The 26,506-nt window shown below is 52.0% G+C and overlaps 3 protein-coding genes across 12 annotated transcripts in view; 1 reads left to right on the top strand and 2 right to left on the bottom strand.

Annotated features, from left to right (window-relative positions):
• Alkbh4 (alkB homolog 4, lysine demethylase) overlaps nt 1-4,999 on the bottom strand; it is a 5,948-nt gene extending 949 nt beyond the window's left edge. Inside the window, exons 1-3 of one of the 5 annotated variants that reach the window (XM_076923222.1) lie at nt 4,836-4,999; nt 1,392-1,589; nt 1-498 (exon numbers count right to left, since the gene is read on the bottom strand). The exon at nt 1-498 is cut by the window's left edge and continues 949 nt beyond it. In XM_076923222.1, coding sequence (XP_076779337.1) covers nt 1-498; nt 1,392-1,589; nt 4,836-4,955 — 816 coding nt within the window. In that variant the 5' untranslated portion in view covers nt 4,956-4,999. Of the gene's footprint in view, nt 499-1,391; nt 1,590-4,112 lie in introns of all 5 variants that reach the window. The other 4 variants (XM_076923223.1, XM_076923224.1, XM_076923225.1 and 1 more) reach the window with 4 other exon arrangements.
• A 25-nt stretch (nt 5,000-5,024) lies between these two features.
• On the top strand, nt 5,025-25,278 carry Lrwd1 (leucine rich repeats and WD repeat domain containing 1). 5 transcript variants are annotated; one of them, XR_013107098.1, is made up of 16 exons: nt 5,055-5,264; nt 6,614-6,848; nt 7,038-7,154; nt 7,647-7,787; nt 8,046-8,150; nt 8,672-8,794; nt 8,874-8,988; nt 9,479-9,588; nt 9,883-10,090; nt 10,567-10,639; nt 10,723-10,863; nt 19,792-19,883; nt 20,009-20,164; nt 20,244-20,359; nt 20,455-20,663; nt 24,364-25,278. XR_013107098.1 is itself a non-coding variant. In XM_076923220.1 (16 exons), exons 2-16 carry the CDS (start codon nt 5,865-5,867, stop codon nt 20,593-20,595), a joined length of 1,896 nt encoding a protein of 631 aa, XP_076779335.1. In that variant the 5' UTR covers nt 5,065-5,264; nt 5,712-5,864; the 3' UTR covers nt 20,596-20,701. The 5 variants fall into 5 exon arrangements, 4 of the variants coding, with proteins under 4 accessions (XP_076779333.1, XP_076779332.1, XP_076779335.1 ...); XM_076923220.1 differs by lacking the exon at nt 24,364-25,278 and adding an exon at nt 5,712-5,890 and having other exon boundaries at nt 5,065-5,264; nt 20,247-20,359; nt 20,455-20,701; XM_076923219.1 differs by lacking the exon at nt 24,364-25,278 and adding an exon at nt 5,712-5,890 and having other exon boundaries at nt 5,126-5,264; nt 20,455-20,701.
• Polr2j (RNA polymerase II subunit J) lies at nt 20,814-26,506 on the bottom strand. 2 transcript variants are annotated; one of them, XM_076923226.1, is made up of 4 exons: nt 26,351-26,506; nt 22,857-22,946; nt 21,594-21,768; nt 20,814-21,018 (listed from the first exon to the last, which is right to left on the bottom strand). In XM_076923226.1, exons 1-4 carry the CDS (start codon nt 26,401-26,403, stop codon nt 20,983-20,985), a joined length of 354 nt encoding a protein of 117 aa, XP_076779341.1. In that variant the 5' UTR covers nt 26,404-26,506; the 3' UTR covers nt 20,814-20,982. The 2 variants fall into 2 exon arrangements, with proteins under 2 accessions (XP_076779341.1, XP_076779342.1); XM_076923227.1 differs by lacking the exon at nt 22,857-22,946 and having other exon boundaries at nt 26,351-26,497.

The following is a 26,506-nucleotide window of genomic DNA, read 5'->3' as shown; positions in this document are numbered from 1 at the left end:
TAGCTCCCTGAAGGTGGCGCACACACGGCGGGCCTTGATGTGTCTGCGGTGGATGGCGTGTGTCCACTGGTGTCGTGCGGCCCCTGTAAGCACCAGCAGGGAGCGGCGGGGCACTGAGATGGCCACCTCCACCTCTTGGCAGGGGACAGACCTGCTAGGGGCCACAAGGCTGCCCTCAAAAGCATCAGGTCCGCCAGAGGGGGCTGAGCAGAGCAGCAGGTTGCCAGGAGCCTTTAGAGACATGGACACCACTGTGGCCGACAGGAGGTTGAGGCTCACCAGCCGCTCGCCCCACAGCCAGGCATCATCCAGGTGGGGGTCGATGGCGGAGCCCCGCTCAGGGCTGTAGTCCAAATTACACTGTTCCACAGGCTGGAAGTCCTCTAGCCCCGGGTAAAGGCCCATTCTCTGGACTACCTTTTGGCTAAAGCCGGGAAGACCCTGAAAGCCTGCCATCTTCAGCTTCTGCTTCCGAAAATTGACTTTAGGGCCATAGTCCTGGAGTGGAGACAGGAAGGAAGGAGAAGTGGTTCAGTTTAAGACATGCCAACCACAAACTGGGCATGGTTGATGTATGCGTGTAATCCCAGGACCCAGAATGCTGAGGGAGGAGGACTGCATAGAGTTCAAGGCCAGCCTGGGCTACAGAGCGAGACCCTGTTGAGACCCTGTCTTGAAGGGAAAAATGCCAACGTAGTAGTGCCTACAATCCTAGCATTTGAGAAGCAGAGGCAGGAGGATTAGAAGTTCACATTCATAGACCAGCTTGGGGTCTGAGACCATGGTGGGGTGAGGACTTCTTTTTGGGGGGGGGGGGAAGGGAAAGGTGGAGATGGAGGCGGGGCGGAGAAAGGAACAAGGTCCCCATGGAAGCCGCATGGCTCCATCTGTCTGGAGGATCAGGGGCAGAGTGGGTGGCTGGGGCTGTCCCAGCACAGGGCAAAGCTTGAAGGGATCTCCCACTGGCTGATGTCGCCAGAACTCTAACCCAACACTATGATGCCAGGAACAAAGGGTGAAGGCCGTCTCTGAAGCTACTGCAGGAACTGACTACATTGTGGTGAGGGAAAGATAACGAGGAAGGGGAGAAATAGGAGGGCACCAGGTCCCTCAGGGCACCTCAGGAGTCCTGATATACAAGTGAGGGATGAGAGTCACAGTGAAAACAGGCGATGCCTGGCAGGCTCTAGCCGCCATGCCGGATGGAGAGCCTATCTAGAACTTAGTGTCCCTTCATCAACAAGACAGCTGCAGAGAGATGGTGGCAGCCACACGATGACAAAGTCCACACCCCGTGACCAAAGGTCCCTAGGGTACGGCTACAGGAGATAGCCAGGGGCTGCTGACAAAGGGACCGTCCCTCATCCCTCAGCTCGGCTCAGCCACTGTACCTGCTTCCTCCTCCCCGACTGTGAGAGCTTCCAGGGGTCACAGTCCATGAGACGCACCATCTCAGCTTCTTCCTCTGGGGTCACAAAGTCCTGTATCAGTGTCACTCCTGGGTAGGGGAATGCCCAACCCTCGAAGTCAGAGCCCTGGGCCCCCATGGCCCAGCCTGTGTCCGGGCAGTAAAGGAAACAGCATTTTTTCTGTGAGAGACAGAGATGGGGCAGAGTGGGTAGGCTGGTGGCATGCTCACCTTGCAAGAAGCACAAAGACCTGAGCTCCATCCCCTAAAGCCAGATGCAGTAAGCTAGGTGGTATAGTCACAGATGCCTGTAATCCCAGAGCTGGGGAGGCAAAGGTCAGATCATGCAAGCTAGCCTGGCCTCTTGGAAAGTTCCAGGCCAGTGAGAGACACTCTCTCAAAAAAACAAGGTGAGCATCTGAGGCTATCCTCTGCCTCTACCTGTACACATGCACCTGTCCACACATACACCCCAAACAGAAGCATCCTGGAACCAGCAAAGACCCACGATAGCCACATGTGCCCAGGACCCCCAGGAGCCTCTGGCTTCTGGGATTCCGATGCTCTTCTTGGAACTAAAGCAACTTGGAGAGGAGTGTGGAGTCACAGGGGTGATGCAGACTGAACCCAGCCTCAGGCCTGCAGCCCTCTCAGGTAAGCACAGGTTTCTCAGTCTTCCCTTCAAGTCTTTGTTCTCTGAGGATCTAGCCTTGGGCTGGGGGATATGGACACTATTCCTTTTGCATTGTGGGTAGTATCACCTGACCCCTCAGGAGCAAGAGGATAAAAGGACAGGAGCCTGCATCAGGAGTCTGAGAAGTTGGGCTAACCCGAAGGCTGTGGTCTGGGTGGCCAGGGGCTGGGCAATGCTTATTGGAAGCCACAGATGTGCACCTTCCTCGGCCCTGCTCCTCCTCTGAGACTGAGAGATGCAACAGTAGAATAGCCATCCTAGGGGCTGGAGACACAGCTCAGTGAGTAAGAGCCAGGTGACTGAGAGAGCTCAGGACTGTCCATAATCTTGGTTCCAGGAGATCCAACACCCTCATACAGACATGCATGCAGGCAAAAACACCAATGTACATAAGATAAAGTTAAAATACATTGTTTAAGAGAGGGGTAGGGGCACATAGACCTGAGGCTGTGGCTCAGATGGCACAGTGCCTGCCTAGCATGCATGAAGCCGTGGGTTCCATCTCTAGCCCCAGGAAAAACCTGTGTGGTGGTAGACGTCTGTAATCCTGGTGTTCCAGAGGTAGAGACAGGATGATCAAGAGTTCATGGTCATCTTTCACTATATAGTGAGCTTAAGGGCAGCCTGGGCTACATGAGATCCCTGGAACCCAGGGCCTAGCATGTTAAGCAAACACTCTACCACCGAGGCACACCCCAAGCCCCTCACTAGGGCATTTTTCAAGGTCTTTTTGTTTGTTTTGCTTTTGTTTTTGGAGACAGGGTTTCTCTGTGTAGCTCTGGCTGTCCTGGAACTCACTCTGTAGACCAGGCTGGCCTCGAACTCAGAAATCCACCTGCCTCTGCCTCCCAAGTGCTGGGATTAAAGGCGTGTGCTACCACTGCCCTGCTTTTTTTTTTTTTTTTTTTTAATTACATCTTAATGTTTGTATCTGTATGTGGCAACGCACATGTGCTCTCTGGGGCCAGAAGGGGGCGCCAGATCCCCACCCCACCCCCGGGTACCAGATCCTCCTGGGGCTGGCAGATGTGATCCACCCGACTTGGGTGTTGGGAGCCAAACTTAGGTGTTCTGCAAGAGCAGTGTGTGTTGAGCCACGTCTCCAGCCCCGCACCGGGTGATGCCAGGCAGGTGCTCTACCTCCAAACCACGCCTCCAGCCAGTGGTTGGCTTCTCTTTTAGCATCATGTCTTCAAGGTGAATCCATACGGAGCTCACGTGAGAATTTCCTTCCTTTCTAAGGTTCTATCTACTGTACGGATAGCCAAGATTTTTTTTTAAATTCATTTATTAATTTACTGTTTGCCTCTTTCTTTCCTTTGTTCTTTTGAGACAGGCTTTTCTTTAGCTTAGTCTGGTTTTACACTTGTTTGCAGCTGTCTCTGAACTCCCTCAGGCCAGCACCAGCACTGTTCACCAGCTGCTATAATAAACACCTGGGTGTTTGTTTGGTCTCTCTGAATACTGCTATGACCCAGACACGGTGACATATGCCTGTAACCTTAGCATTTGGGGGGGGGGGGTGTTCTTGGGCCTCTAACTAAAGAAAAGAACTAAAACAAAAAAACTCTCTTTTGCATATAGATCCAAGAACACACCAGATGGCGTGCTCATTCTGCAGGTGAGGCACCTCAGACCGCATTCCACAAGATGTTGGGCATTTTAGCTCCCACAGAGAGACGGCCCCCACACACCCCCCTCCCCAGCTTCCTCTGACAAGCTCCTTCTAAAACTTGAATTTAAAGTTCTTTTCATATCCTGCCTGTGCAGTGAACACACCCCAGCCACCCACAGCTCTATCTCATGCCTCTACTCAAGCATTCCCCTAGCTATGCACCCCAGCAACGTGCTACAGGGTTGCCAGGGCCAGACAAATTCTCTGAGGTTATTTTTCATTCATTCATTCATCCATCCATCCATCCATCCATCCCTTTTTTGATGGAAGATGTTAGGCATGATCACGAGAGAGCTAAAAGGGAAACACTTTAACATACTTCCTGGCCCACCCACCTTGTTTTGACAGATTTATTTTCGTTTTTCAAGATGGGCTTTCCTGGAACTCCCTATGTAGATTAGGCTAGCCTCGAACTCACGGAGCCAGCCTCTGCATCCCGAGTGGTGTACCATCACTGCTTGGCTGTAAAGTTGAGTCTTACAGGTTTGTTTTCCCAAAAAATTTCCTCCCAAATCAAAGCCTGTGCTGTCTTAAGTCGCTCATTCCCTGTCTGTCTTTCTTCCCTGGCTTTCAGAAGAATTTCCAATACAGACGGCCTAGTATTTAGCACTCCCTACCATTTCCAAGCGACTTCCCTTGTGCTCCGGAAGCTCACCCAGAACCAGACCCCAGGTATTAAGTCCCAGTTATCTGCCACTTCATCCCAGCAAAGTCACAAAGGTGATGTGTTACAGCCGTTTCTTACTTCCAAGACAACTCTTAAAACCTGCTGCGTGGCTGAGGTTCGCTTCAACTTCTGCCTCCCTGCCTCTCTGCCTTTCAAATGCAGAGATCTCGGCGTGCACCAGCATTTTCCCGCTCTTCCATTCATCAGCTGATGGCACTTGGGAAGCGTCCATCTTTTGGGTTTTGTGAATATTGAAGATATCAGCGCTCCAAGCAACTCCAACTCCCCTACCACGAGGCTTTGATCCCTGACTGTTTCACCAGCAAGCTGGGCCTCAGTTTCCCAATTAAGATGAATAGATTTTCTGGCTATGACTCTTCCTAGCCTGTACCTGAAGGGAGATCTGCCAGGACCGGTCCCTCTGACTTTGTCTCTCGCAGATAAGACAGGTCCGGATGCCCTTACAGCCGCACTCCTGCAAATGAGAAACGTCAGCCGCTGCCGCCGCCATAGCGTCCTCCGAGCTGCTAGAGTGCAGGCGCGAGACCCAGGGGCCGCTGGGAGTTGTAGTCTCTGCACGCGGAAGCAGGAGGTGGGGCGTGCGGCCGGCGGTTTGCTTCCTTCCGGTCGCTCCGGACTCGTGAAGGGTTTGTTGTGCGCCGCTTCCTGGGCTCCCCGGCAGCGGGCCTTAGCGACCAGAATTCGTGGAAGCGCGGGTTCGGTTGAGCCCTCGGCCACCCATGGGTCCTCTCACGCCGCAGCTGCTCCTGCAACTTGGGCGACCCAAGACCAACAGGCTGGGGAAGATTAGGAGTTTGAAGTAAGAGCAGGCGTGGGGTTCATTTCCCGCGCGGGTGGTTTGGTGGGCGGAATGCAAGGCTCAGACCCCTCCCTTTTCTCCTGTCCGGGAGATCTCGCCCCTAACGGAGATGCGGGAGATTGGCAGCCAAAGCCCGGTGTCAGGTAAACCTGGAGCGAACGCCCTTAGCCTTGCGGAGAGTAGAAAGACTGTTGAGATATTGAGGGATCCTGGGTAGCACGGAACGGGTCAGCAGGAACGAGTAAAAACAAGAAGAACTGGGAAGCCTTAGGGTCCAAAGTCGTCATGTGATCTGGTATTCAAAAGACTGGCGCAAGACTAACGTTGCGTTGGAACAACTATGCGTTGGAAGCTAGCCTGGGCTACGGTATGAAACCCTGTCTCAAAAAGAAAAAGAAAGAAAACCTTTTTCTCTCTCAAAAAAAAATTTTTTTTTTTCCGAGACAGGGTTTGCCTGTGTAAAAGCCTTGGCTGCCCTGAAACTAGCTTTGAAGACTAGGCTGACCTCGAACTTCAGGGATCTGCTTGTCTCTGCCTCTCAAGTGCTACGATTAAAGGCGACATGTGCCACCGTGCCCAGCAACAAAGTAGGGAAGGAAGATGGGCCACAGTAATGTCCCTTGCAGGTAAAGGTGCCTGTCACCAAGCCTGAGTTCAGTTTCTTGGACCCAGACAGTGGAGAGCACCCACTTCCTAAAAACCCGACCTTCTTACTCACACTTTGGACTGTGCCCATTTACACACACAGATACACAGACACTCTGTAATGAATAGAAATGTAATTTAAAAAGCCAGGAGCCAAGCCGGGCGGTGGTGGCACACGCCTGTAATCCCAGCACTTGGGAGGCAGAGGCAGGTGGATTTCTGAGTTTGAGGCCAGCCTGGTCTACAGAGTGAGTTCCAGGACAGCCAGGGCTACACAGAGAAACCCTGTTTCAAACAAACAAACAAAAAGCCAGGAGCCTAGAACTGCTGGTGTAGGTCAGTTGGTACATTGCTTACTAGACATGCACAAAGGTTTCCATAGGGTTCCATCCCTGTCGACACCTGAACGGCTGCCAAGGGGTGGCACATGCCTGTCATCCCAGCACTTGGAGATAGAGGCAGGAGAGTAAGTTCAAGGCTTTCCTGGACTACACAAATAGTCATAGAGGATCGGATCTCTTGTGTTTCAAGGCCAGCCTAGTCTACATAGTTCAGGCTAGCCAAGTCTTAAAAAAAAGAAAAATAAGTAAGCCCATGCTTGCATAAGAACTTTCTTGATGAGAATCCCTGTGAGACAGATGGGGTGATTAGCGGGAGGGACTGGCCCGCCCCCTGAGCTCTCTTGATCTCTCCCCTCACCCCAGTCTGTCAGGGCTGGAGCTGCTCTCAGAACACTTGGACCCCAATCTCCTGGGGCGCCTGAAGAGGCTCAAGGAACTTGACCTCTCTAACAACCTGCTGGAGACGCTGCCTGCTAACCTGGGCCTGTCCCATCTACGCACCCTTCACTGTACCAACAACCAGCTAAGGGATGTCACTACCTTGCACCAGTTCTCAGAACTTGAGGAGCTCAATCTGGAAGGCAACCCCTTCCTGACGGTGAGAGTGGGGGTTCTACCAGCAGGATGCTCGGGTCCAGGACTCTGTGGGGCAGACTCAGGCTTCACTCCTTCCCCCCGACCCCCCCCCGTTTCCATTTTGTTTTGAGACGGGGTCTCATGTAGCATAGGCTGGTGAGATCACACGTATGCATTACTCCTGGCTTTCTGTTACCTCTCCTTCTGTTAGGTCAGTGACAACCTCAAAGTCTCCTTTCTCCTGCCCAAGCTATGTAAGGTCAATGGTAAGGACACAGCCTCCACCTGTGAGCAGGTGGAGAACCTGGATCGGGAGCTGACCAACAGGGTAAGGATGATGGGGTGGGGGTGGGGTCCTTGGTCATATCAGTTGGTTATTGATGGGGACAGAAATGGATTTTTGGAGGTGTGAAACAGATCCTTGCTCAGACAGCCTCAAGTCTGAGGTGTTGAATCTTTCGTTTTTCTATCTGTTTGGAGACCCTGTCTCCATTGTGTATAGCAAGCACAGCAGGACACCAGGGAGTCTTGACTCTGTAGTGTAGCTGTTTTTTGACTCAGGGTTTTGCTTGTATAGCCCAGATGGCCTAGGACTCTTCTGCCTCAGCCTCCCAAGTGTTGGGATCACCCCCATGCCCAGTTGAACCAGACTGGTTTCAAGTCATGTGACTTCAGTTTACGCTAGTAGCAAAATGAGAGGTTGTGCCTGCAGAAGTTTCTAGAAGGTGGTATAGTCAATACACTGTGTGGTCAGGAGGAAGTGCTTTGTAAGCCAGAAGACCCAGGCTGAGTGGGCCTTGTTCTGGTCCTTCTTATGCAGGTCACAGCTCACTGGCAGAAGTTCAGAGCCACTGTGAGCCCTGAAGAGGAAGCTGACAAAGTGCAGGCTGATTTCATGAGGTCTGCAGTCAGGGATGTGCGTTACGGCCCCGAGTCTCTCATAGAGTTCACACAATGGCGGGTATGTCACAGGGAGGGGAGCATTGTGCTGGGGGTTTGGTTTTCCTGACTCTGGAGTTGTCCTGAAGAAGTCCCTGGTTGTGAAGAAGAATTGGGGCACTGTGGGGAGTTGTCTGGGTCTGAGATGGTAGTAGCCCCTTGTGCCTGAGGAGGCCATTTCCTACCTCCAGAGGCACAAATTCCCTGTGACCAGGTATTTGGGGAAGGGGAAGGGCACCCAAGACCGTGTTCAGTCTGCTGATGGCCTGGCCTCACCCAGGTGCGGATGATTGCTGAGGAACTGGTGGCCTCAGGTGGGGCTCAGGTGCAAGACGCTGACACCCCAGTGGAGCATCCCCAGGCTGCAGGTACCATCAAGCTCAGGGTGAGTGTTTCCATCCACGTGGCTGTGAGTGCCCTGGGCCTTTCTGCACTAGGATTACATAAACTCGGGTGTTACCCAAGTATGACAGTCAGCCTTCTCTTGCTGTGACAAAATACCTGAAGCTTACAAGGTTACAAGGAAGAAAGGTTGTTTTGAGTTTACAGTTTCAGTCCTTACTTAGTTCCTTGGTTCTAAGGCTGTACCTATTGTGGCTCTTACAGGGATGGGCTGTGGATCTTGTGGTAGCCAAGAACTAAAGAGAGAAAGGGGAACCAGTGTCCCAGTGTCCCCTTCAAAGGGATGCCTAAGTCCCCTCACCTCCACTATACTCTTGAGTAGCCCCATAGGCTGGTGACCCAGCCCTTTAACCTTTAGGCCTTTCGAGAACATTTTTTGTTTTGTTTTGTTTTGTTTTGTTTTGTTTTTTGTGAGTTTTTTCAGAGTGAGAGGGCGTACAGTTCAGTGAGTAGTCAGGGACCTTGGAGCGTGGTCACATGGTTAAAGTCCCCTTCCTTCCACAGGCCAGAAAAGTGGCTTCAAAACGGCCGGGTAATGACCCAGTCCAACTCCCTCCCAGCAAAAAAGTGTGTCCCTTCCCACCAGCGCAGACTGAGGGCAGTCCTGTGGACGCTATCGGAGACCAGGTAAGCTCTCCAGGTGCCAGGGTGAGCATGCCAGAGGGAGCATGCCAAGGGTCAACCGTGACCACCTGTGTCCCCACAGGCTGCCCTACACCTGGAGCCCCTGCACTTCCTGCAGTGTCATAGCAGAAACAACAGCCCCAAGGACCTGGAGACCCAGCTGTGGGCCTGTGCCTTTGAGCCAGCCCGGGAGGAAGGTGTGTGCTGGGCCAATGGGCGTGGCCAGTTTGGGTCACAGGGAAGGATACCTGGGAAATGAGATTGATCTCAAGATAGAAAGAAAGGGCTCCTAGTTAAGAGTGCTTGCTGCTTTTGTAGAGGACTGGAGTTTGGTTGCTAGCGTCTACCATTGGCTGTTGAGAGCTGCCAGTAACGCCAGCTCCGGGGATCTGATACCCTCTTCCAGCCTCTGTGGGCATCCACGCTCACATGGGCATACCCCGACATGACACAGGCACAGAACCACATAACCACTGTTTGGTGTTTTTAAGGTAAAAAGGAGGCCATAGATGTGGTATAGTGGTAGATGCCTCACCTAGCATGTATGAGGCCCTGGATTCTATTACCTGTGCCACGCAAAAAAATAAGTAATAGTAATGATTGAGAGGCAAGGGGTGCAGGAAGGAGGACAGCAGGGAGGAGCTTTATAAAAAAAAAGATGTTTATGTGGCTGATCCCATAAAACAGGACACTCTAGGGCCACGTCCCAGATCGTGGCCACGTGTGGCGGAGAGGCTGTTTGTGTGATAGATTGCCAGACAGGCCTCGTACTCCATAAATACAAGGTACCAGGCGAGGTGAGTGCCAGGGCTCCCTTCCTGAAGACTGCCGGGTTCTGGGATGAGCCCTGGGGCTGGACGTCCATGTGAAGCTGTCTGTTTCCTGTGCCTTTAATTATTTTGGTGGGGATGGAACCCAGAGTCTCTGGTCCCCCAGCTCCTCACTCGGGGCAGATGCTAAGGTGGCGCTCAGCCCCCATAGCCTTCCTGGGAGCTTTTGTTTGTTCCATGCCTCCGTGCCCCAAACCAGCCTCCAGGCAAGGGGAACCTCCTATTCCCGCTCATGGCTGTTTCTTCCTCCACCCTCCTCAGGAGTTCTTCTCAGTGGCCTGGACAGTCCTCTCGGTGGTCACCCAGGCAGGCCACAAGAAGCGCTGGCATGTGCTGGCAGCCGCAGGCCTTCGGGGCATGGTCCGGCTGCTCCATGTGCGTGCAGGCTACTGCTACAGCGTCATCCGGGCCCATAAGAAGGCCATTGCCACCCTCTGCTTCAGCCCCACCCATGAAACTCACCTCTTCAGTAAGACCCTCACCTCTGGGCTTTCCCAGTATCATAGCCTTTTCTGCCCCATTGGCCTAGGGTCTCTTCTGAGGTGGTAGGGTTCAGGGTGTGGGGCCCAGAGAGCATTACTCAGAAGTGAGGTAGCCTCTTGGCCAGTCAGAATTTCCATCCAGTTTTATTTCTAGCATGCTTTGTGGCCTTGAAGTTTCCTAGCAACTTAGGCTCCTTTGTGTCTCTGCCTGGGACCAGGGGATTTAACCCTGCCCCTTGGGTATGGTGAGCCCACCAGAGGAGACAGATGTGCTGTAAAGATAGCTATAAAGCTGTACATAGTAGGTTCGGGCAGGACTATGGGGAGTGTGGGCCCAGGAGTTCTTATCGTTGCCACAGTCTGCCCTTTCTGCCTCTGATAAGCTGGTTGAGTGACCCACAGCCACAGTTTGCCAGGGGAGTTGGCATTTTCTCAGGGCTACCTCTCTCCACCCGCTCCCCAGCCGCCTCCTACGACAAACGGATCATCCTCTGGGACATCGGGGTGCCCGACCACGATTACAAGTTCCAGGCTAGGTGAGGCTGTGGACTGGCCCGGAGAGGAGACTGTTGGGGGTGAGCATGGACCATGACTCCTTGTTTTCCTTCCATGTTGGCAGCCGGCTCCTCACGCTCACCTGCAGTTCTGTCCCCTTGCGTCTCTGTCCTGTTGCCACCTGCCCAGATGACTTCCTGCTGGCAGGCTGTGAGGGAGGTTGCTGCTGCTGGGATGTGCGGCTGGACCAGCCCCAGAAGCAAAGGTGGGTGAGGATGCCGGGGACGCCTGCAGAGCTGGGCCCCAAAGCTGGGTGTGCTGGGTGGACCCTGGGCACACCACAGGGCTGCCCTACGGGCTGTCCCAGATGCTGCGTGCGGGGGCTGTCCTCTTCACCAGCCTGTAGTCAGTCACTTGAGCCCTAGTGTGTCGCTCAGGGTGTGATCCTCCTGCCCTAGCGTGATGTCCAGGTCTGCCAGGAAGGGGCAAATGATGTATGTATACCCCAGGGCTCAGTGAGAGTAGTGGAGACAGGATGTACCCAGAGGAGAAGCTTTGGTGATGAACGTCAGTGGCTCATCTGTCCATGTGGAAAGCCCTGAGCCAGCTCAGCATGGCGGTCCTGCCCACGTGGTGAGGACTAGGGGGCTTGACATTAAATGTAAGGGCTGAGGCTGTAAGTCTACAGAAGGCGGAGCCACGCACAGAGCTCCCAGCGCCGCAAAAACCAGGTACGGTGGCACATGCCTGTTACCTCAGCTCTTGAGTGGCTCAGAACATCACAAGTTCAGGATCATTCTCAGCTGCATGAGAATTGGAGGCTGGCCTGGGCTCCATGAGATCATGGCTGAAAACCAAGTAAGGCCCTGAGGGAAGGGCAAGTACTTAGGGTGCAGCCTGGCGATTGAGAAGTGAGTCCTCAGAGAACTGCTCTGCAGAGAGGACAGTGGAATGGGGGCCGAGGTGGGAAAGCTAAGGGAGCACCGTGGCCCGGCAGGTGGAATGCCCCTGAGGAGTGAGGCTCCGGGGCAGTGGGTACTGAGGTTCATGAGCTGTGGTGTCAGCAGAATTTGCTTTGTGCCACCTCTTACAGAGGGGAATTTGAATATTAACTGTCCCTGATTCAGAGAGCCAGTGGTTGGAGAAGGCCAAGGGGAGTCTGCCTCCCCACACCTGAGCAATCTCCAGTCACCGTGTTTCATCTTTTGTGTGTGTGCATTGTGTGGGGCATTTGTGCCTCAGTTTGCCCGTGGGATTGGGTCTCTCCTTCCATCTTTCTGTGGGTTTCAGGGGTCCCAGCTCAGCTCACGAGCATTGTGCAGCAGGGCTAACCTGAGACATCTCACCGCCCTCATTTAACAAGTGTTTGGTTCTCTAAGATAGGGAAGATAAGGGTGCTCTGTGTAGCCTGGCTGTCCTAGAACTCACTGTGTAGACCAGCTGGCCTAGAACTCACCCTGTAGACCAGGCTGGCCTAGAACTCACTGTGTAGACCAGCTGGCCTAGAACTCACCGTGTAGACCAGGCTGGCCTAGAACTCACTGTGTAGACCAGCTGGCCTAGAACTCACCCTGTAGACCAGGCTGTCCTAGAACTCACTGTGTAGACCAGCTGGCCTAGAACTCACTCTGTAGACCAGGCTGGCCTAGAACTCACTGTGTAGACCAGCTGGCCTAGAACTCTGTAGACCAGGTTGGCCTAGAACTTACCCTATAGACCAGCTGGCCTAGAACTCACTGTGTAGACCAGGCTGGCCTAGAACTCACCCTGTAGACCAGCTGGCCTAGAACTCACTGTGTAGACCAGGCTGGCCTAGAACTCACTGTATACCAGCTGGCCTAGAACTCACTCTGTAGACCAGGCTGGCCTAGAACTCACTGTGTAGACCAGCTGGCCTAGAACTCACCCTGTAGACCAGGCTGGCCTAGAACTCACTGTATACCAGCTGGCCTAGAACTCACTCTGTAGACCAGGCTGGCCTAGAACTCACTGTGTAGACCAGCTGGCCTAGAACTCACTCTGTAGACCAGGCTGGCCTAGAACTCACCCTGTAGACCAGGCTGTCCTAGAACTCACTCTGTAGACCAGCTGGCCTAGAACTCACTCTGTAGACCAGGTTGGCCTAGAACTTACCCTATAGACCAGCTGGCCTAGAACTCACTCTGTAGACCAGGCTGTCCTAGAACTCACTGTGTAGACCAGGCTGGCCTAGAACTCACTCTTATAGACCAGGCTGGCCTAGAACTCAGAGATCTACCTACATCTGCCTCCCAGTGCTTGGATTAAAGGCCTCCTCAGCACTCATTTAGCAAATTGTATTCAATACCAGTCTGTCTTCATTAGCATTCTTCCTGTGAGACCAGTCTCAAACAGCAGTGTGAGGTACAAGTTTCTTTCTGCAAAATGAAGTTTATTACACTTATTTATATAATCTGACTTATTTATGGAAAAGGGCACACATGACATGTCGTAGTTGGTTCTCTCCTTCCAACTCTGTGGATCCCAGGGATTGAACTCTGGTCGTTAAGCTTAGCAGCAAGCACCATTACCTTCTGAGCCATCTCGCCATTCCCTAGTGTGCTCTTATCATGTACTCGGCCTAGCCTGTCTCAGTAGGATTCTCAGCATAAGGAACAGCCCCAGAAGGATACAGGATGCTGACAGCAATAATTGCTTCCAGAGGGACAGTAGAAGTAGGGCAGGTGTGGCCATCCAGCCGCTTGGTGGACATAGGTTTCCCTGCTCGTCCATCATCCCTGGGGTTTGGCTTGTTTTGTTTTTTGGTGTTTTGTGTTTTTTTGTTTTTTTTTGTTTTGTTTTGTTTTTTGTTTTTTTTTTTTTGTCTTCTTTTTTTATTGTTTGATCTACCTCCCCTCTCCAGATTCTATGTACTCTCCATGGTCTTACCTGCTCCATCCTCTCTGATGCTGCCCTAGCCCAAGTTGGTCCTCTGGGCAGATGCCAGGATGGCTCTGTAGTGTCAGGCCCATGTCTTCCCAGATGGGACCACCACCAGCTTTTTAAGACAAGGTCTCACCGTGTAGCCCTGGCTGGCCTGAACTTCACTGTGTAGACAGGTTTTTATCTTGTTATTTTGACCTGAGTGTGTGTATGTATTGGGGGGGGGGGGTGAGGTTGGGGGGTTAACAAGGTTAGAGGGCTTCCTGGATTTCTCTTTCCACCTTTATGTGCGTTTGTTATGCCCAGTTCTCGGGAACCCCAGACGAACTCCAGGAATCACAAATCCAGTGTAAAAACAGAAAGCCTTTATTTTAGACCCCTAGAGTCAGACCCAGATCGCAAGCCTTCCCCACTGGGCAGGTAGGTTAGGGATGGACTGCCCAGGTCCAGGGCGGAGTATGTACACGTGCATATGCAGGGATCCTGGGAGAGGTGACCAGGGAAAGCCATCCTTCAAACCTGATAACTTTGTTCAGACTGCAGGGTGGAACCTTGCAGCTGGGAGGGTCCTTCCTGACCTGGGAAGTAACTTTATGGTGGTCTTCTGGAGCTAGTGTATTTTTACAAACTGGTCACAGCTGTCTGGGAACACTTAATTGCCCTTTTGTCATGGACTAAGAGTGGGCCTCTTACCGTTTCAAAGATGTTTGGTCCTTGTTCCCTTCAAGGGCAGGAGCCACCTGCTTGAAGAAATGTTGGTTATCTATCAGAGGGAGCCTTAGCCTCTGTATGTTGCTTTTTGTCTGTTCCCAAAGCTGGCATCTGCCACCCCACCCCCACCTCCAGGGTCATTAGCAGGGAGTGCCACCACGAAAAGGGGAATAGCAATATTCTGGTGCCAGGCTGGGTCTTCTCTGTTGTGTGAAAGTGCAGAGGCAGGTTTCCTCCATCTTTTCAGGTTCTGGAGGTCAAATTCAGGGCACCAAGTGTGCATAGCAACCTTGCTGGCTGTAAGAGTTGTAGCTCAGGCCGGGCTGTGGTGGCGCGTGCCTTTAATCCCAGCACTTGGGAGGCAGAGGCAGGCGAATTTCTGAATTCGAGGCCAGCCTGGTCTACAGAGTGAGTTCCAGGACAGCCCGGGCTATACAGAGAAACCCTGTCTCGAAAAACCAAAAAAAAAAAAAAAAAAAAAAAAAAGAGAGAATTGTAGCTCAGAAGGGAAAGGCTTCCCTACACAAGTTCTGCTCTAGCTGCTGGGAAGTTTCCTCAGGGCAAGTGGGCTCTGGCCGGAGATGGCTTCTCAGCAACCTATAGCCATTGTGCTTGGCAGGGGGTGGTTTCCCCAGCAAAATCTGCTCATGGGAAATTGTTACTGTTCTGGGAAAGCTATCCTGGCAGTCCTGAGCCAAGGGATATCACAAAGTCACACCACACAACAAACCTCACACAAGAGATGTAACGAGAGGGAAAACCCCAGAAGGGTGGCTGCCTCTGCTCTGGCCAGAAACAGCAGAGAACTGGGCAGGACACAGGGTTTATCTTTTATCTGTGGTTTCTTGGGGGAGGGGGTTTGGGATCACATGTGGACCTTTCCAGGGTGGCCTGTGATTGGAGGGATTATGTAGCCTGATCATTAAAATGACCTTTAGGGCTAGGGAAATCTGGGAGCAGGGCCTGGCCTCTTGATCTCCTCAGGTAGGAAGTCTGGCCTCTACTGACTTGAAGGCTTTCAAAGTTTACAAAGTATACAGGAGTCCACAGCAGGGAAAGGCCTGATGAGTCAACATTCCCCCCTTGTTTACTTACTATTGATAAACAGGAGTGGGAGTGGGGTTCATTGGACATCATCCTGCTGATTAGGGGTGTGGAGATCCTTGTTTGATCTCCACATCAGGGTTAATCCTGTGTTGCAGGGCTCTGGCTCAGTAGCTTGAGGCCAGTAGTCCTGTTGCTATAACTAATGAAAAGTCTGGTTAGAAATCTTTTGTATCTGTTGTTGAAGAAATCTAGACAAGTTTATGAGGCAGGGTGTGACTAGTAGGATTAAGAAAAGGAGGGAAACGGGTTAGGAAGGATGGTATCCAGTCCCATACTGGACTGTCAGTGAACCATTGGCAAAGGCTTGGATATCTGGCTAGAGTTGACTGATTGACATAGTAACAAGATTCCTTCCTGAGGAAGAGACAAAGACCACCTCTCTTTGTTGTTAGTAAATCTAATCCTCACTGACTTTGTAACATGGTAGCCAGTGAGTCTGTTTGACCCTGGAGGATAAGGATGGTCTGCGCTACCAACTGGAGATCCTGGATGAACTGAGAGGAAAGTCTGTGGTGAATAACTGGGACAGTCAACCCTGCCGCTCCAGTGGGGATGCCAGCAATTATGCCCTGAAGTGCAAGAAAGGGGGCGACTTGGACCACTCGGTTATCATGCCATGGTGCTACAAACCCAGTGACAGATTAGCAAGGGTTCTTGAGCTGGTACCACCAGTCTGTATGAAGTTTTTGGGAGAGTTTGATAACATTGTGAGAGTGATTGGTTCGTTCGACCTTGCATGAAGACTAAGGATGGTGGGTGATATGGAAACACCACAGGATGTTAAAGGCTTTAGCTAAGTTTGAGAGGTAAATTTAGGGCCATATCTGATTGAAGGGAGGTTGGAACTCTGCAGTGGGGCATGACTTCCCTGAAAGGACCAAAAAGTATCTGAAGCGTCTAACTGTGGACATGTGGGTGAGGTCAGGATGCTAGTCTGACCCAAGTGGGGACCCCCACCCCCGGCTTGATGTGTGGGAAAGGGAAACTCTGAAGCCCAGAGGTGGGATTACAAGTTTGGCAGATTTTACAGGAAGCAGTTATAGTTTTTAGAAAGGACAGATCCTCGGGATAGACTGTCAGGTTTTGATAAAGTGAGGTGAAAGGTCTGGTCCAGATAGGATGAATGTGTTGAGTATCTAGGGATGATGGTGAAGACGTGAGTGTAAAATGAGAGTGCCTCTGGCATACCAGAATCTGGGCTTCTGAGAGCCATGGCTGTAGCCGCCTCCCCAGCTCAGTTACATCCTTTGGAGATATCAGAATTGTTTGTTTGGTGTGATCGGTGTGGACAGTTCCTATGGCCGTGGGAAGATGGGAGGCCTCTAGCAGGCCATAATCAGGTCAGAATTGGTTATAGCCCCTCCTTTAGCTATTAGCAGTCTGTGCCCCTTCCAGTTAGCTGCACATGACAAGAGAGTGTGAAAAGCATCCTTGAGCCTGTAGAGAGGCTTAGGGATTGCTCCTTTGCTAGTTGGAAGGTGTGAGTAAGAACATGAACTCTGCTGTTGGTCTGTGGTTCAGCCACTGTGGTGTTGGAAACAGTAACATGTCTTGCTTTTCATACTTCCTGCCATCTGTGTACCATGTATAGGCAGCCTGAGGCAGCATTCCCTCATGTGCTGTCTGTCTGTATAGGATAAAGCGGTCATTCTTTGAGGGTCTCACTGCAGGGATGGGATGGGTATCCCGAGATTGTCCAGGAAAGAAGATACGATATGGTAAGAGGTGGGCAGGGCTGAAAGCTAAGTGTTGTGTCTTCTGCCAAGGCTACCTGAAGAGAGAGAACTTGGGAGTGGGTAGTGTTAGAGCCTTGTATGCCAGGAGGTGGACAGGAGGTGAGGAGAGAAGACTGTGCCAGGTGACCCAGAGGTTAACTTCTTTGATTCACATATAAGCTTGCAGTCAAGGTGCCCATCCTTGGATAGCATGGTCTAATTTTTTTTTTTTTTTTTTTTTTTTTTTTTTTTTTTTTTGGTAAGTATGCCATGAGAGCAAAGGAAAAGCCCAAGTTGATGACACAGACCCTGAGGGCATAACCCTCCTTTTCAGTAACGAGAGAAAAGGGTGCAAGTTAAGTTCAGAAACGCTTAAGGCTGGATCCTGCAGAAGGACCTGTAGAAGCTTACAAAACGGCTTGGGTAGTGGACACACAAAGGGGCTCATGGAAGGGTCCGAGGCTGCCTTTGTAGGTAGGGGCAGTCAGGAGAGAAAGGAGTCCAAGAGTATAAGTCACCAGCTATCCCTAAGAAGGGTAGGGTTTAAGTAACTTGAGGAGTGAACAGCTGGAGCTTAGAGGGTGAGACCCTTTATCCCCAGCTGGGCAGAAAATTTAAAAAGGTGGAGCTGTCTGCCTGGCTAGTTTTCAAGGATGGACTACAAAGGCAAAGGTCATCTGCTTACTGCATAAGCTTGGGTTTAGGAAGTGACCGAGAGTAGGTCAGAAGCCAGAGCCTGGCCGAATAGATGCGGGCTGTCCTGGAAACCCCGGGGTAGGATGATCCGAGAGAGTTGGGTACAAGCGGTGAGTGTCAGGGATTATAAATATGTCTGTCTTTCAGTGAAGACAGAGATATTGTGACTCGGGGTCCAGAGGAATAGAAGACAAGGCATCCTTGTGGTCTGGACAGAAGTGGGAGGTCTCTGAGGGGGCAGTGGAGACACGGTAGAGATCGGGTGCTTTGAGGTGGAGGAGGTGGTGCTGAATTGATGTCAGAGATCCTGAAGCAAGCAATAACTCCCATTGGGTTTGTACGTGTAAGGGGGCCTTAAAAGAAAGGAGAGGTCGCGCAGGAGATTGTTCCCGGATAGGTCAGAGGTGAGAGGCCTGTGTCCCCTGCGGCTTTAGAGAGGAAATGGGTATTGAGCCTGGGTTATATATTTGGTGGGTTTATAAGTGAGTAAGAGGGGGTGCCCCATGCCTAGGGATCTCCCGGAGGCAGGTAAGGAAAAAGGTGTGTCAGGGTGGAGTTTGGAGAGGAGGAGGAGGGGAACGGCTGGCAAGCCTGAGGGCAAGCAGATATGGGGAGCAAAAGAAATGGAGGCTCCCATTTGGGCTAGGAGGTCCCTTCCCAGAAAGGGGATGGGACTGGTTGGTACCACTGGGAAGGAATGGATAAGGATAGGTGTCAGCTGTCCTTAGCTAAGCGAGCTGTGGGGTGAGCTGGGCCTGGCAAGGCTTTTTTTATTGACAGGTGTCGCTTGCGAGAGATTCTTCTCTATACCTCTCCCATGGTACACCTTGAAGGCCACGAATAAGACTTTTGCCTGTGGAGTCAGAAGGTCCTTTCTGTAGACACTTAAGTTTGACCCAGTGGAAACTCTGGGAGAAGTTGCAGCTCATAAGTGGGATCCAGATTGGCACATTGTGGGAGGGGTCAGGTGAAGAGGGCCAGCTGTGGCCTTAACGACCGTGGCTGGAGGAACCTCCACTTCCAAGAGTACCACACAATGGCTACTTCCTCAGAGCCAGGGAGATGTTTTCACTGACCAAAGGGGAAGCTTACTTAATTGCCACAGGTGTCTGGGATGGATGCTGCATTATCCGTGAGCTAGGTGAGTCTTGCTGATGGATTGGAGATGAAGGATAGGGTCCCAGTGCGCTCAGACCACAAGGGGAAGCACAGGCACCAGGAGAACCCATGGAGTCATGGCACCAAAAGGGAAAGGCTTCCCCACAGTAGTTCTGCTCTAGTTGCCAGGAAATTTTCCCCAATGCAGGTGCAACATCCAGTTCAGGATGGTTTTCCCAGTCTTTTTTTTTTTTTTTTTTTTTGAGACAGGGTTTCTCTGAGTAGTCCTGGCTGTCTTGGAACTCACTCTGTAGACCAGGCTGGCCTCAAACTCAAAAATCACCTGCCTCTGCCTCCCAAGTGCCAGGATTAAAGGCATGTGCCACCACCGCCCGGCTGGTTTTCCCAGTCTTAAGTGTGAGAGCTCTACTCCAAGAATACCACAAAGTCACACCCACAACAAACTTCACACAAGACATTAGCTGGGAGGGAAACCCGAGGAAGGTGGCTGCCTCTGTGCAGGCCAGCAGCAGCAGAGAACTGGGCAGAACACAGGGTTGATATAGGGCTGGGAGATGGAATGTTTCCAGGGTGGTTGAAAATGGTAGGATTTTTTTTTTTTTCTTGTACAGTGGGGCCTGGCCACTTTCCTGTCTTGAGGGATGGGAAGGGCCCTTGTAGCAGTTAGAAAACGGCTTGGGTGGGTGGGGGGGCACTTTTGTGTCTTGAGGGATTATAAAGGGACTCCACAGCAGGGAAAGCTTTCCCTTCTCACAGCTGTTTTGTCCTTGGTCTTGGAGACAGGGACACTAAAAGCGCTTTCTGGCCTACAGCCCTGGATGTCCAGCCCCTGGTGACCCTATGCTCCCATCCCTGTGACTCCCCTTTAAGACAAAGGGGAGTCTCTGTGCTAAAACCCATACCCCAAGCAGGACCATGCATGGTAAGGCTAGTGTCTTCTACAGGGCGTGTGAAGTGGACTTTGTCTTCTCTGAGGACTCCAAGGTGTCGGGACAGAGAGTGGATGGGCTGGCATTTGTAAATGAAGATGTGGTGGGTGAGTGAGCCCAGCTGGGCACCCTGGGTGGGCTGAGGCACCTGTTCCCTGGGGAGCAGGGAGGCTGTACTGACAGCTGGCTTGGGCACACAGTCAGCCTGAGTTCCTGTCTCCTCTCTCTGCAGCCTCCAAAGGGAGTGGACAGGGCACCATCTACCTGTGGAGCTGGAGCCAGACGTGGGCAGGCCGGGGCGGCCAGTCTGTGTTGCCTGTGGTCATCCTGGCCCGGCTGCAGTGGTCACCTACCAGCCTGGCCTACTTTTCACTCAGCACCTGTCCCGGTGAGCCTGCTCACTTCCTTACACTCCCTTTCCATCCCTGCTCCTCCCCCACCCCATCTTAGGCTCCCACTTGTCCTAGCAGACAAAAACCTCGTGCTGTGTGGTGACGAGGAGGGCAGTGTGTGGATCTATGATGTTGAACACCTACTGAAGCAGCCGCCTCCACTGGCAACAACTCTGCAGCCCCCGACACAGGTACTGTTGTGACGGTGGTACCCTGCAGGTCCTGGTGTCCCTTGGGGCTGCTGTTGGGTAGGCAGGAGCCTAGCGCCTTCTTTTTCCCTCTTCAGATCCTGAAGTGGCCTCAGCCAACAGCATTGGACCAACCTGTGACCAAGACCATGATAAACACAGTCGTGGCCAACACAGCCTTTACCTACCTCACTGCTCTGACGGACTCCAACATCGTGTCCATCTGGAGGAGATGCTAGACGCCTGCACAAGGCAGTGTGTCAGGACATGGCTTGTTAGCTTGGGGCTGGTGAGAGGGTTTGTACCAGTGAGTAGTTTTTATTAAATTCTCTATTGTGGAGTGGAGGCCAGTGGGGAGTGCACTCACACAGGCTCCAATGGGGTTCCCACTTGGTTAACCAGGCAGGCCCAGCAGCCTGAGTCTGAGGGTCTGAGTGACAGGCCACACACTGCACAGTCCCTTCTTCTGTTCTACTTTATTAGGAAAACAGTCTGTACAGAATGGGACAGTGTCCTGTGCCCAGCTAGAGAGCTGAAAGTGGCTGTCACCATCGCAGTGAACTGAGAAGGGCCCTGAGGATGTATGCACCAGCCTTACGGCCACTAAGCGACACTGCTTTCAGCTGCTACTCAATTCCTTCTTGCTTGTCCTTGATGGCCACCTGAGGAGGACAAAGGCAATGACTACATTTAATGACCCCGGCACATTAGGATAGTGGGGAGGGCGGGCACCAAGGCTGAGGCGCTGCAATCCTTCCAAATGCAGCAAGCACTCCAGAGAACATGGCAAGGGGCAGACCAGTCTCCAGGTACCTCAGCAGGCTTCACCAACCCTGCCCTGTGGCATCTGCTTGCTGAGAGCTGGGGATGGAGCCGACTGGGACACGCCCAGTGGGGTGAAACCTCAAACGCTTACTGAGGGCCCCTGACCAAGAGTTGCCATCCCTACCCTGGGAAGAATGGCTAGGCTACTAGACAAGAGCCTGGAGTCTCTGGGACCTTATGACCCAGAGTAGCCAGGCACAGGGAGAGCTTCCCCGCCTCCCTCTCCCCCTCCCCCCAGAATGTACCCAAGGCCTTGATTGTGGTAAACATTGTACCACTAAGCTGCACCCCAGCCCCTCGTTGGGGATTCTAAGTGTGCTGGGGCAGCCCTACTACTAAATCATACAACATAACTCACAGCCATAACAGCAGTGGGGCCCCACCCCCACCCCTGGCCCCCAAGGCTGCTCACCCGGAATCGCTCCTCTAGAAGGGAGAGCTCGCTGATGAGGTCTGTGATGGCGTTGGTGAAAGCCTCCTGGGGACTGTAGTCTGGGGTGGTCTGCACACGGATGATGATCTTGTGCTCCAAGGGGTGCGGGACTTTGTAGCCAGCAAACAGCACCTGTGGGTCCTTCAACAGCTGGCTGAGAAACAGAGTTCACAGTGAGGGAGGTCAAACCTGGCAGGCTTGCTAACCAATGTAGCCCCCACCTGCAGTTGTGAATAAGCGAGCATGGTGCAGGTCATCCTGGCTCCTCGGAGACCTTATAAGTTCAAGGCCAGCCTAGGCAGCTGAATGAGCCTGTTAACAACAGCTGGGGATGTTGCTCAGTGGAGGAGTACTCGCCCAACATTCACGAGGCCTGAGGTTCCCTCCCAGAACTAAAGTAGGGACAAATCAAGTTAAAGGGACCAAGACCTTATGGGAACCTTGTATCTACAAGGGTGGAGTACCCTGGCTGGGAACCAGTTTGTGATGGCATCTTTCACCACAGAAGTTGAGACCCCATGACAGTAGCGGTAGGCTGCTCCTCAGCCACGACCTACAAGGCCCTGTTTGTTTTGATTTTTTTTAGACAGGGTCTCTGTGTAGTCCTGGCTGTCCTGGAACTCACTCTGTAGACCAGGCTGGCCTCCAACTCAAGAAATCCGCCTGCCTCTGCCTTCCAAGTGCTGGGATTAAAGGTGTGCGCCACCACCGCCCTTTTTTAGACATGGTTTCTCTTGGCTGAGTTGGAGCTCACTATGTAGACCAGGCTGGCATTGAACTTCTATGTGCTCCACCTGCCTCTGCCTCCCAAAGTGCTGGAATGACCACAATACCAGCACCTGCCCCTTAATGCCCACTGAAATGAAATCCTGCTTTACTAGAGCTTGATCTGAACCAAAAGACCAAGAGGCAATTGCTGGGGCTCCCTGAACAGTCTCACAGTAGACAGCCAACACACAGCTGAGACCCCAGCACTTGGAAGGCAGAGGTGAGGACAGTCAGGAGTCCATAATCAGGTCCTCCTCTGTTACATAGTGAGTCTGAGGCCAGCCTACAACACACAAGACCCTGTGTCTGAAAACTAATACAGAAACAGCCTTCTGTGAACAGACCTGTCAGACCAGGTTGGAAAAAGTATCTGGAGCACAAAGGAGAACGAGAAGACACTGTCACAGGACTTGTGCTCAGTCTACAGAGCCCTGCTGAATCTGGCAGGGAACCCCTGGCTTGGGGAAGACTTACGATTTAATGATGTTCCCCAGAGTGTGGTCTTCTTTGTTGATGGTGAACAAGCAGGCGTTGGGCACCTTGGTGTCCTTGTTAATGGTGATTCTAGAAAGAGACAGGCCGTAGCTCAAGCCCACATCCAGCCTTGTGATACTGGCCTGAGCCAGCCAGGGGCCCTGAGGGTCACAATGTCCCCATTTGTGGTCACACATTTTTGAAACTGCAGTTGGGCTGTTCCCACTACCTCAGACACTAAGGTACATGGCCCTTTCCCGCATTCACACTGATGAACAGTTCCTTTAAACTAGCTCTTGACTAAATTCTTAGAAGAAGAGAACCAACTAGCTGTAGTGGCACTCACCTTTGATCCCAGCATCTAGGAGGCAGAGGCAGGTGGATCTCTGAGTTTGAGGCCAGCCTGGGCCACACAGAGAAACCCTGACTTAGGGGGGTGGGGTTGGGACCAGGAGACACTTAACCCCTAACAATCAAGGCAGGCCCAGGTCTATCTATCATTCTACAAGTCCCACTACCCCAGTGCTACTGGGAATTGAACCCTGGGTTTTGAGCGTGCTAAGCAAAGCCCTTACCACTGAGCTACAGGTCTAGCCCTTGGAAGCCTTTGTCAGGCTGCTCAGCCATAAAGAACTCTGAGCTCTGGCGTGGTTCAATAGCCGACCACTCACCTCCCATGTATACTTATGTGTAGTATAGACCCAGACTCTGGGGCTCGTCTCCACCACTCCCACTGTTCAAAACAATAAACAAGACAGGCCTGCTTGGCAGTTCAGACCAGTAATGCCAGCAACTTGGGAGGCTGAGGCAGGAGGACAGAGAAAAACCTCATCCTGGCCTTTCTCTTTGCTTAAGATAGGGTCTCATTTGCCACTGGATACAACATGCTAGCTGATCCTCCTGTCTCCACTTCCTGTGTCCCTGGAGGAGCACTGGAAGAACTCAACACAGTTTCTATACAACTTCTGGGGACCTACACACAAGTCCTCAGCAACTGTTTTACCCACTGAGCCATCTCCCCAACCTATCAGGAACTGTAAGAAGGGGGAGGGGGAGCTGGAGTGTAGCTTAGCATAGAGCACTAACCCAGCATGGGACAGACCCTAGGTTCAATCCCCAGCATGACAAAAAAAAGCAAACAAGAAACCGCCTCTACCCTGCCGCAGCCTCCTAGTTATACACCAGGGAGCATCTACTTAGCAGCCTTTGTTTTTCTTGGGTTTTGGTTTTGGTTTTTTTTTGTTTTGTTTTGTTTTTTGAGACAGTATTTCTCTGTGTAGCTCTAACTATCCTGGAACTTTGATCTGTAGACCAGGCTGGCCTTGATCCCCTTGCCTCTGCCTCCCAAGTGCTGGGATTAAAGGTAGATTAAAATCCACCACCCAGCTAAGGATTACTCTTTTTATTCTAAAGCAGAACTTTTCAAACTCAGTACACAAATATTTCTTACTTTGTCCACACCTGTATAAGAGGACAACTTATAGTCAGTTCTCTCCTCCTACCACAGCGGTCCCGGGGATTGAACTCATGACATCAGGCTTGCCTGTGGGTGCCTGTACCCGAGCCATCTTGCCAGCCCAGAACATGGACATTTTGGACCGAATCCTCCAATTCTGAGAGGCTGTCTAACCAAGGGTCGTTTATAGCATACCTCGCCTCTACCCACCAGCTGCCAATAGGAACCCCCTTGGGACAACCAGAACTGTTTCCAGACATGGCCAAATGCTCTTGCCCGAGGAACAACAGGGCTCTCTGTTGAGAATATGCCCCCAAAGATGGCTGAAGTAGCTATCTAATGTCAAGAACAAACCCTCTCTCAGGAATGAGAAGTGTCAGTTACAGGTCTGCAGTGCACACTGTACACTATACAGACAAACTCGGAGAATCTCCTTGAAGAACTTCATTATTTACTGACTGATTGATACAGGGATGAAATGCGCCCGTGCATGCTAGGTAAGCAATCTACCACTGGGGTGTACCTCTGAGAGGCAAATCTACTCCATCTTGGGACCCACCTCCATCTTAAAGGAAAAAGAAAAGCCTGAGAACTTGGCCTGCAGCAGAAGCAAGCTGCACCCAAGTGCCAGGAAGGACCCCACGGCTTGTCCTTGGTCCATACCCACAAGTAACAACAAGTTACCTAAGTAGCAACAATTAACCAATGATTAGTCTGATTGTTTCAGATGTACTTTCAGAACATTTGTGATCGCTCATGGTCTTCCTTCCTGTCAGCTTAGACTAGACATTCAGTTAAGAGACTTGTCAGGCTTGATACCCTCTCACTCCCATTCTCTAGAAAACCTTGTCCTGGGTTCGAGGCTGCTCCGCCTTCCCTTCTTGTCCTGCTGTGACAGGGTTGGGCTGGAGGAGAGCCCAAGCCCAAGCTTGTAATAAAGAGCCACTAATGCTATTACATCGGAAACATGTCCTTGGTGGTCTTTTGGGGTTCACGAACGCTTTCTGACACAACACCTCCATACTTTTCCCCCCGAGGTAGGGACTAAGCTGACTTCCAAGAAGGGGCACACACAAGAGAGAAGGGTTCTTGGCAAACTTTGAGTCACCAAAAGGGTGTATCTGGATACCATTAAGACAATTACGAGAAGACAGAACCAGTGGCTCAAGCCTTTAATCTCAGGCAGAGGCAGGTGGATTTCTGAGTTTGAGGCCAGCCTGGTCTACAAAGCTAGTTAGTTCCAAGGTACCCAGAGTGGATACACAGAGAAACCCTATCTGGAAAAAACAAAAACAAAAAGACAATTAGATGCTTAATCTCTAGGCCTGTACCCATTCGAGTACAGTGTACTTTCCCGGACTCTCATTGAATGTACACACACCCAACCTGGGAGTGTCTTAACTTTCTTAGCGCATCTCTTTCTCTGAACCCTCCTGCTTAAGCCCATACTAAAATATCTTTAATAAAAACCACCAGTCCTGCCGAGCGGTGGTGGCGCACGCCTTTAATCCCAGCACTTGGGAGGCAGAGGCAGGCGGATTTCTGAGTTCGAGGCCAGCCTGGTCTACAGAGTGAGTTCCAGGACAGCCAGGACTACACAGAGAAACCCTGTCTCGAAAAAAAAAAAAAAAAAAAACAACCCACCAGTCCTGCTTCACTAAACCAGAGAGTCCCGAAATTCTTTTTAGCATGGAACCACGCAGCCGGGTTTGGCCTAAGTCGGGATCCCAGAAAAGCTAGGGGGAAATCCTCAGGCTGCAGAGAAGGGTAAGGAGCTGTGTCTCTGTCCCTTCACAGCTGCTATCATAAGCCAAGTGTCACTCAATGTCCCGAGCCTCCGTTTTCCCACTGCAAAATGCATGCACTCGCCAATGCTTCGCACCACTGCCTCAAGCTGGGCAGACACGCACTGAGCAGAACAGAATGCTCTAAAGCAAAGCCCGCCTCGGTTTCCCCGGGCAGGAGCAGCGCGGCGCTCCACCAGAGCTTACGGCCAGCTCCTGTACAACCGTCCCCGCCTCAGCCGGCCTCCACTTACTTCTTCTCGCCTTCGAAGAGCAAGAACGACTCGAAAGCTGGAGGGGCGTTCATTCTAGCGCCGCGCTCTCGCTCCCAGACACCACCCGCAGCCGCCTTCCACCCACAGAGCCCCGAAGCGCGACCACTTCCGGGTCACTCAGCCGCAGCCAATCAG

This window comes from Arvicanthis niloticus, chromosome 24 (assembly GCF_011762505.2).
Source record: "Arvicanthis niloticus isolate mArvNil1 chromosome 24, mArvNil1.pat.X, whole genome shotgun sequence".
Classification (NCBI taxonomy): Eukaryota; Metazoa; Chordata; class Mammalia; order Rodentia; family Muridae; genus Arvicanthis; species Arvicanthis niloticus.
Note: the sequence above shows the minus strand (reverse complement) of the source record. Positions and strands in the feature narration are given on the sequence as shown.

Bases quoted from the DNA above. Each gene is read 5' to 3' on its own strand.
- Polr2j (XM_076923226.1), bottom strand. From the start codon at position 26,403: ATGAACGCCCCTCCAGCTTTCGAGTCGTTCTTGCTCTTCGAAGGCGAG. The intron at 21,769-22,856 runs GTAAGTCTTCCC...TCTGTTTCTCAG, and splicing joins CTGGGGAACATCATTAAATC to CCAGCTGTTGAAGGACCCAC. The intron at 21,019-21,593 runs GTGAGCAGCCTT...TGTCCTCCTCAG, and splicing joins TTCTAGAGGAGCGATTCCGG to GTGGCCATCAAGGACAAGCA.
- Lrwd1 (XM_076923217.1), top strand. From the start codon at position 5,185: ATGGGTCCTCTCACGCCGCAGCTGCTCCTGCAACTTGGGCGACCCAAG. The intron at 6,849-7,037 runs GTGAGAGTGGGG...TCCTTCTGTTAG, and splicing joins AAGGCAACCCCTTCCTGACG to GTCAGTGACAACCTCAAAGT. The intron at 20,165-20,243 runs GTGAGCCTGCTC...CACTTGTCCTAG, and splicing joins TTCACTCAGCACCTGTCCCG to CAGACAAAAACCTCGTGCTG.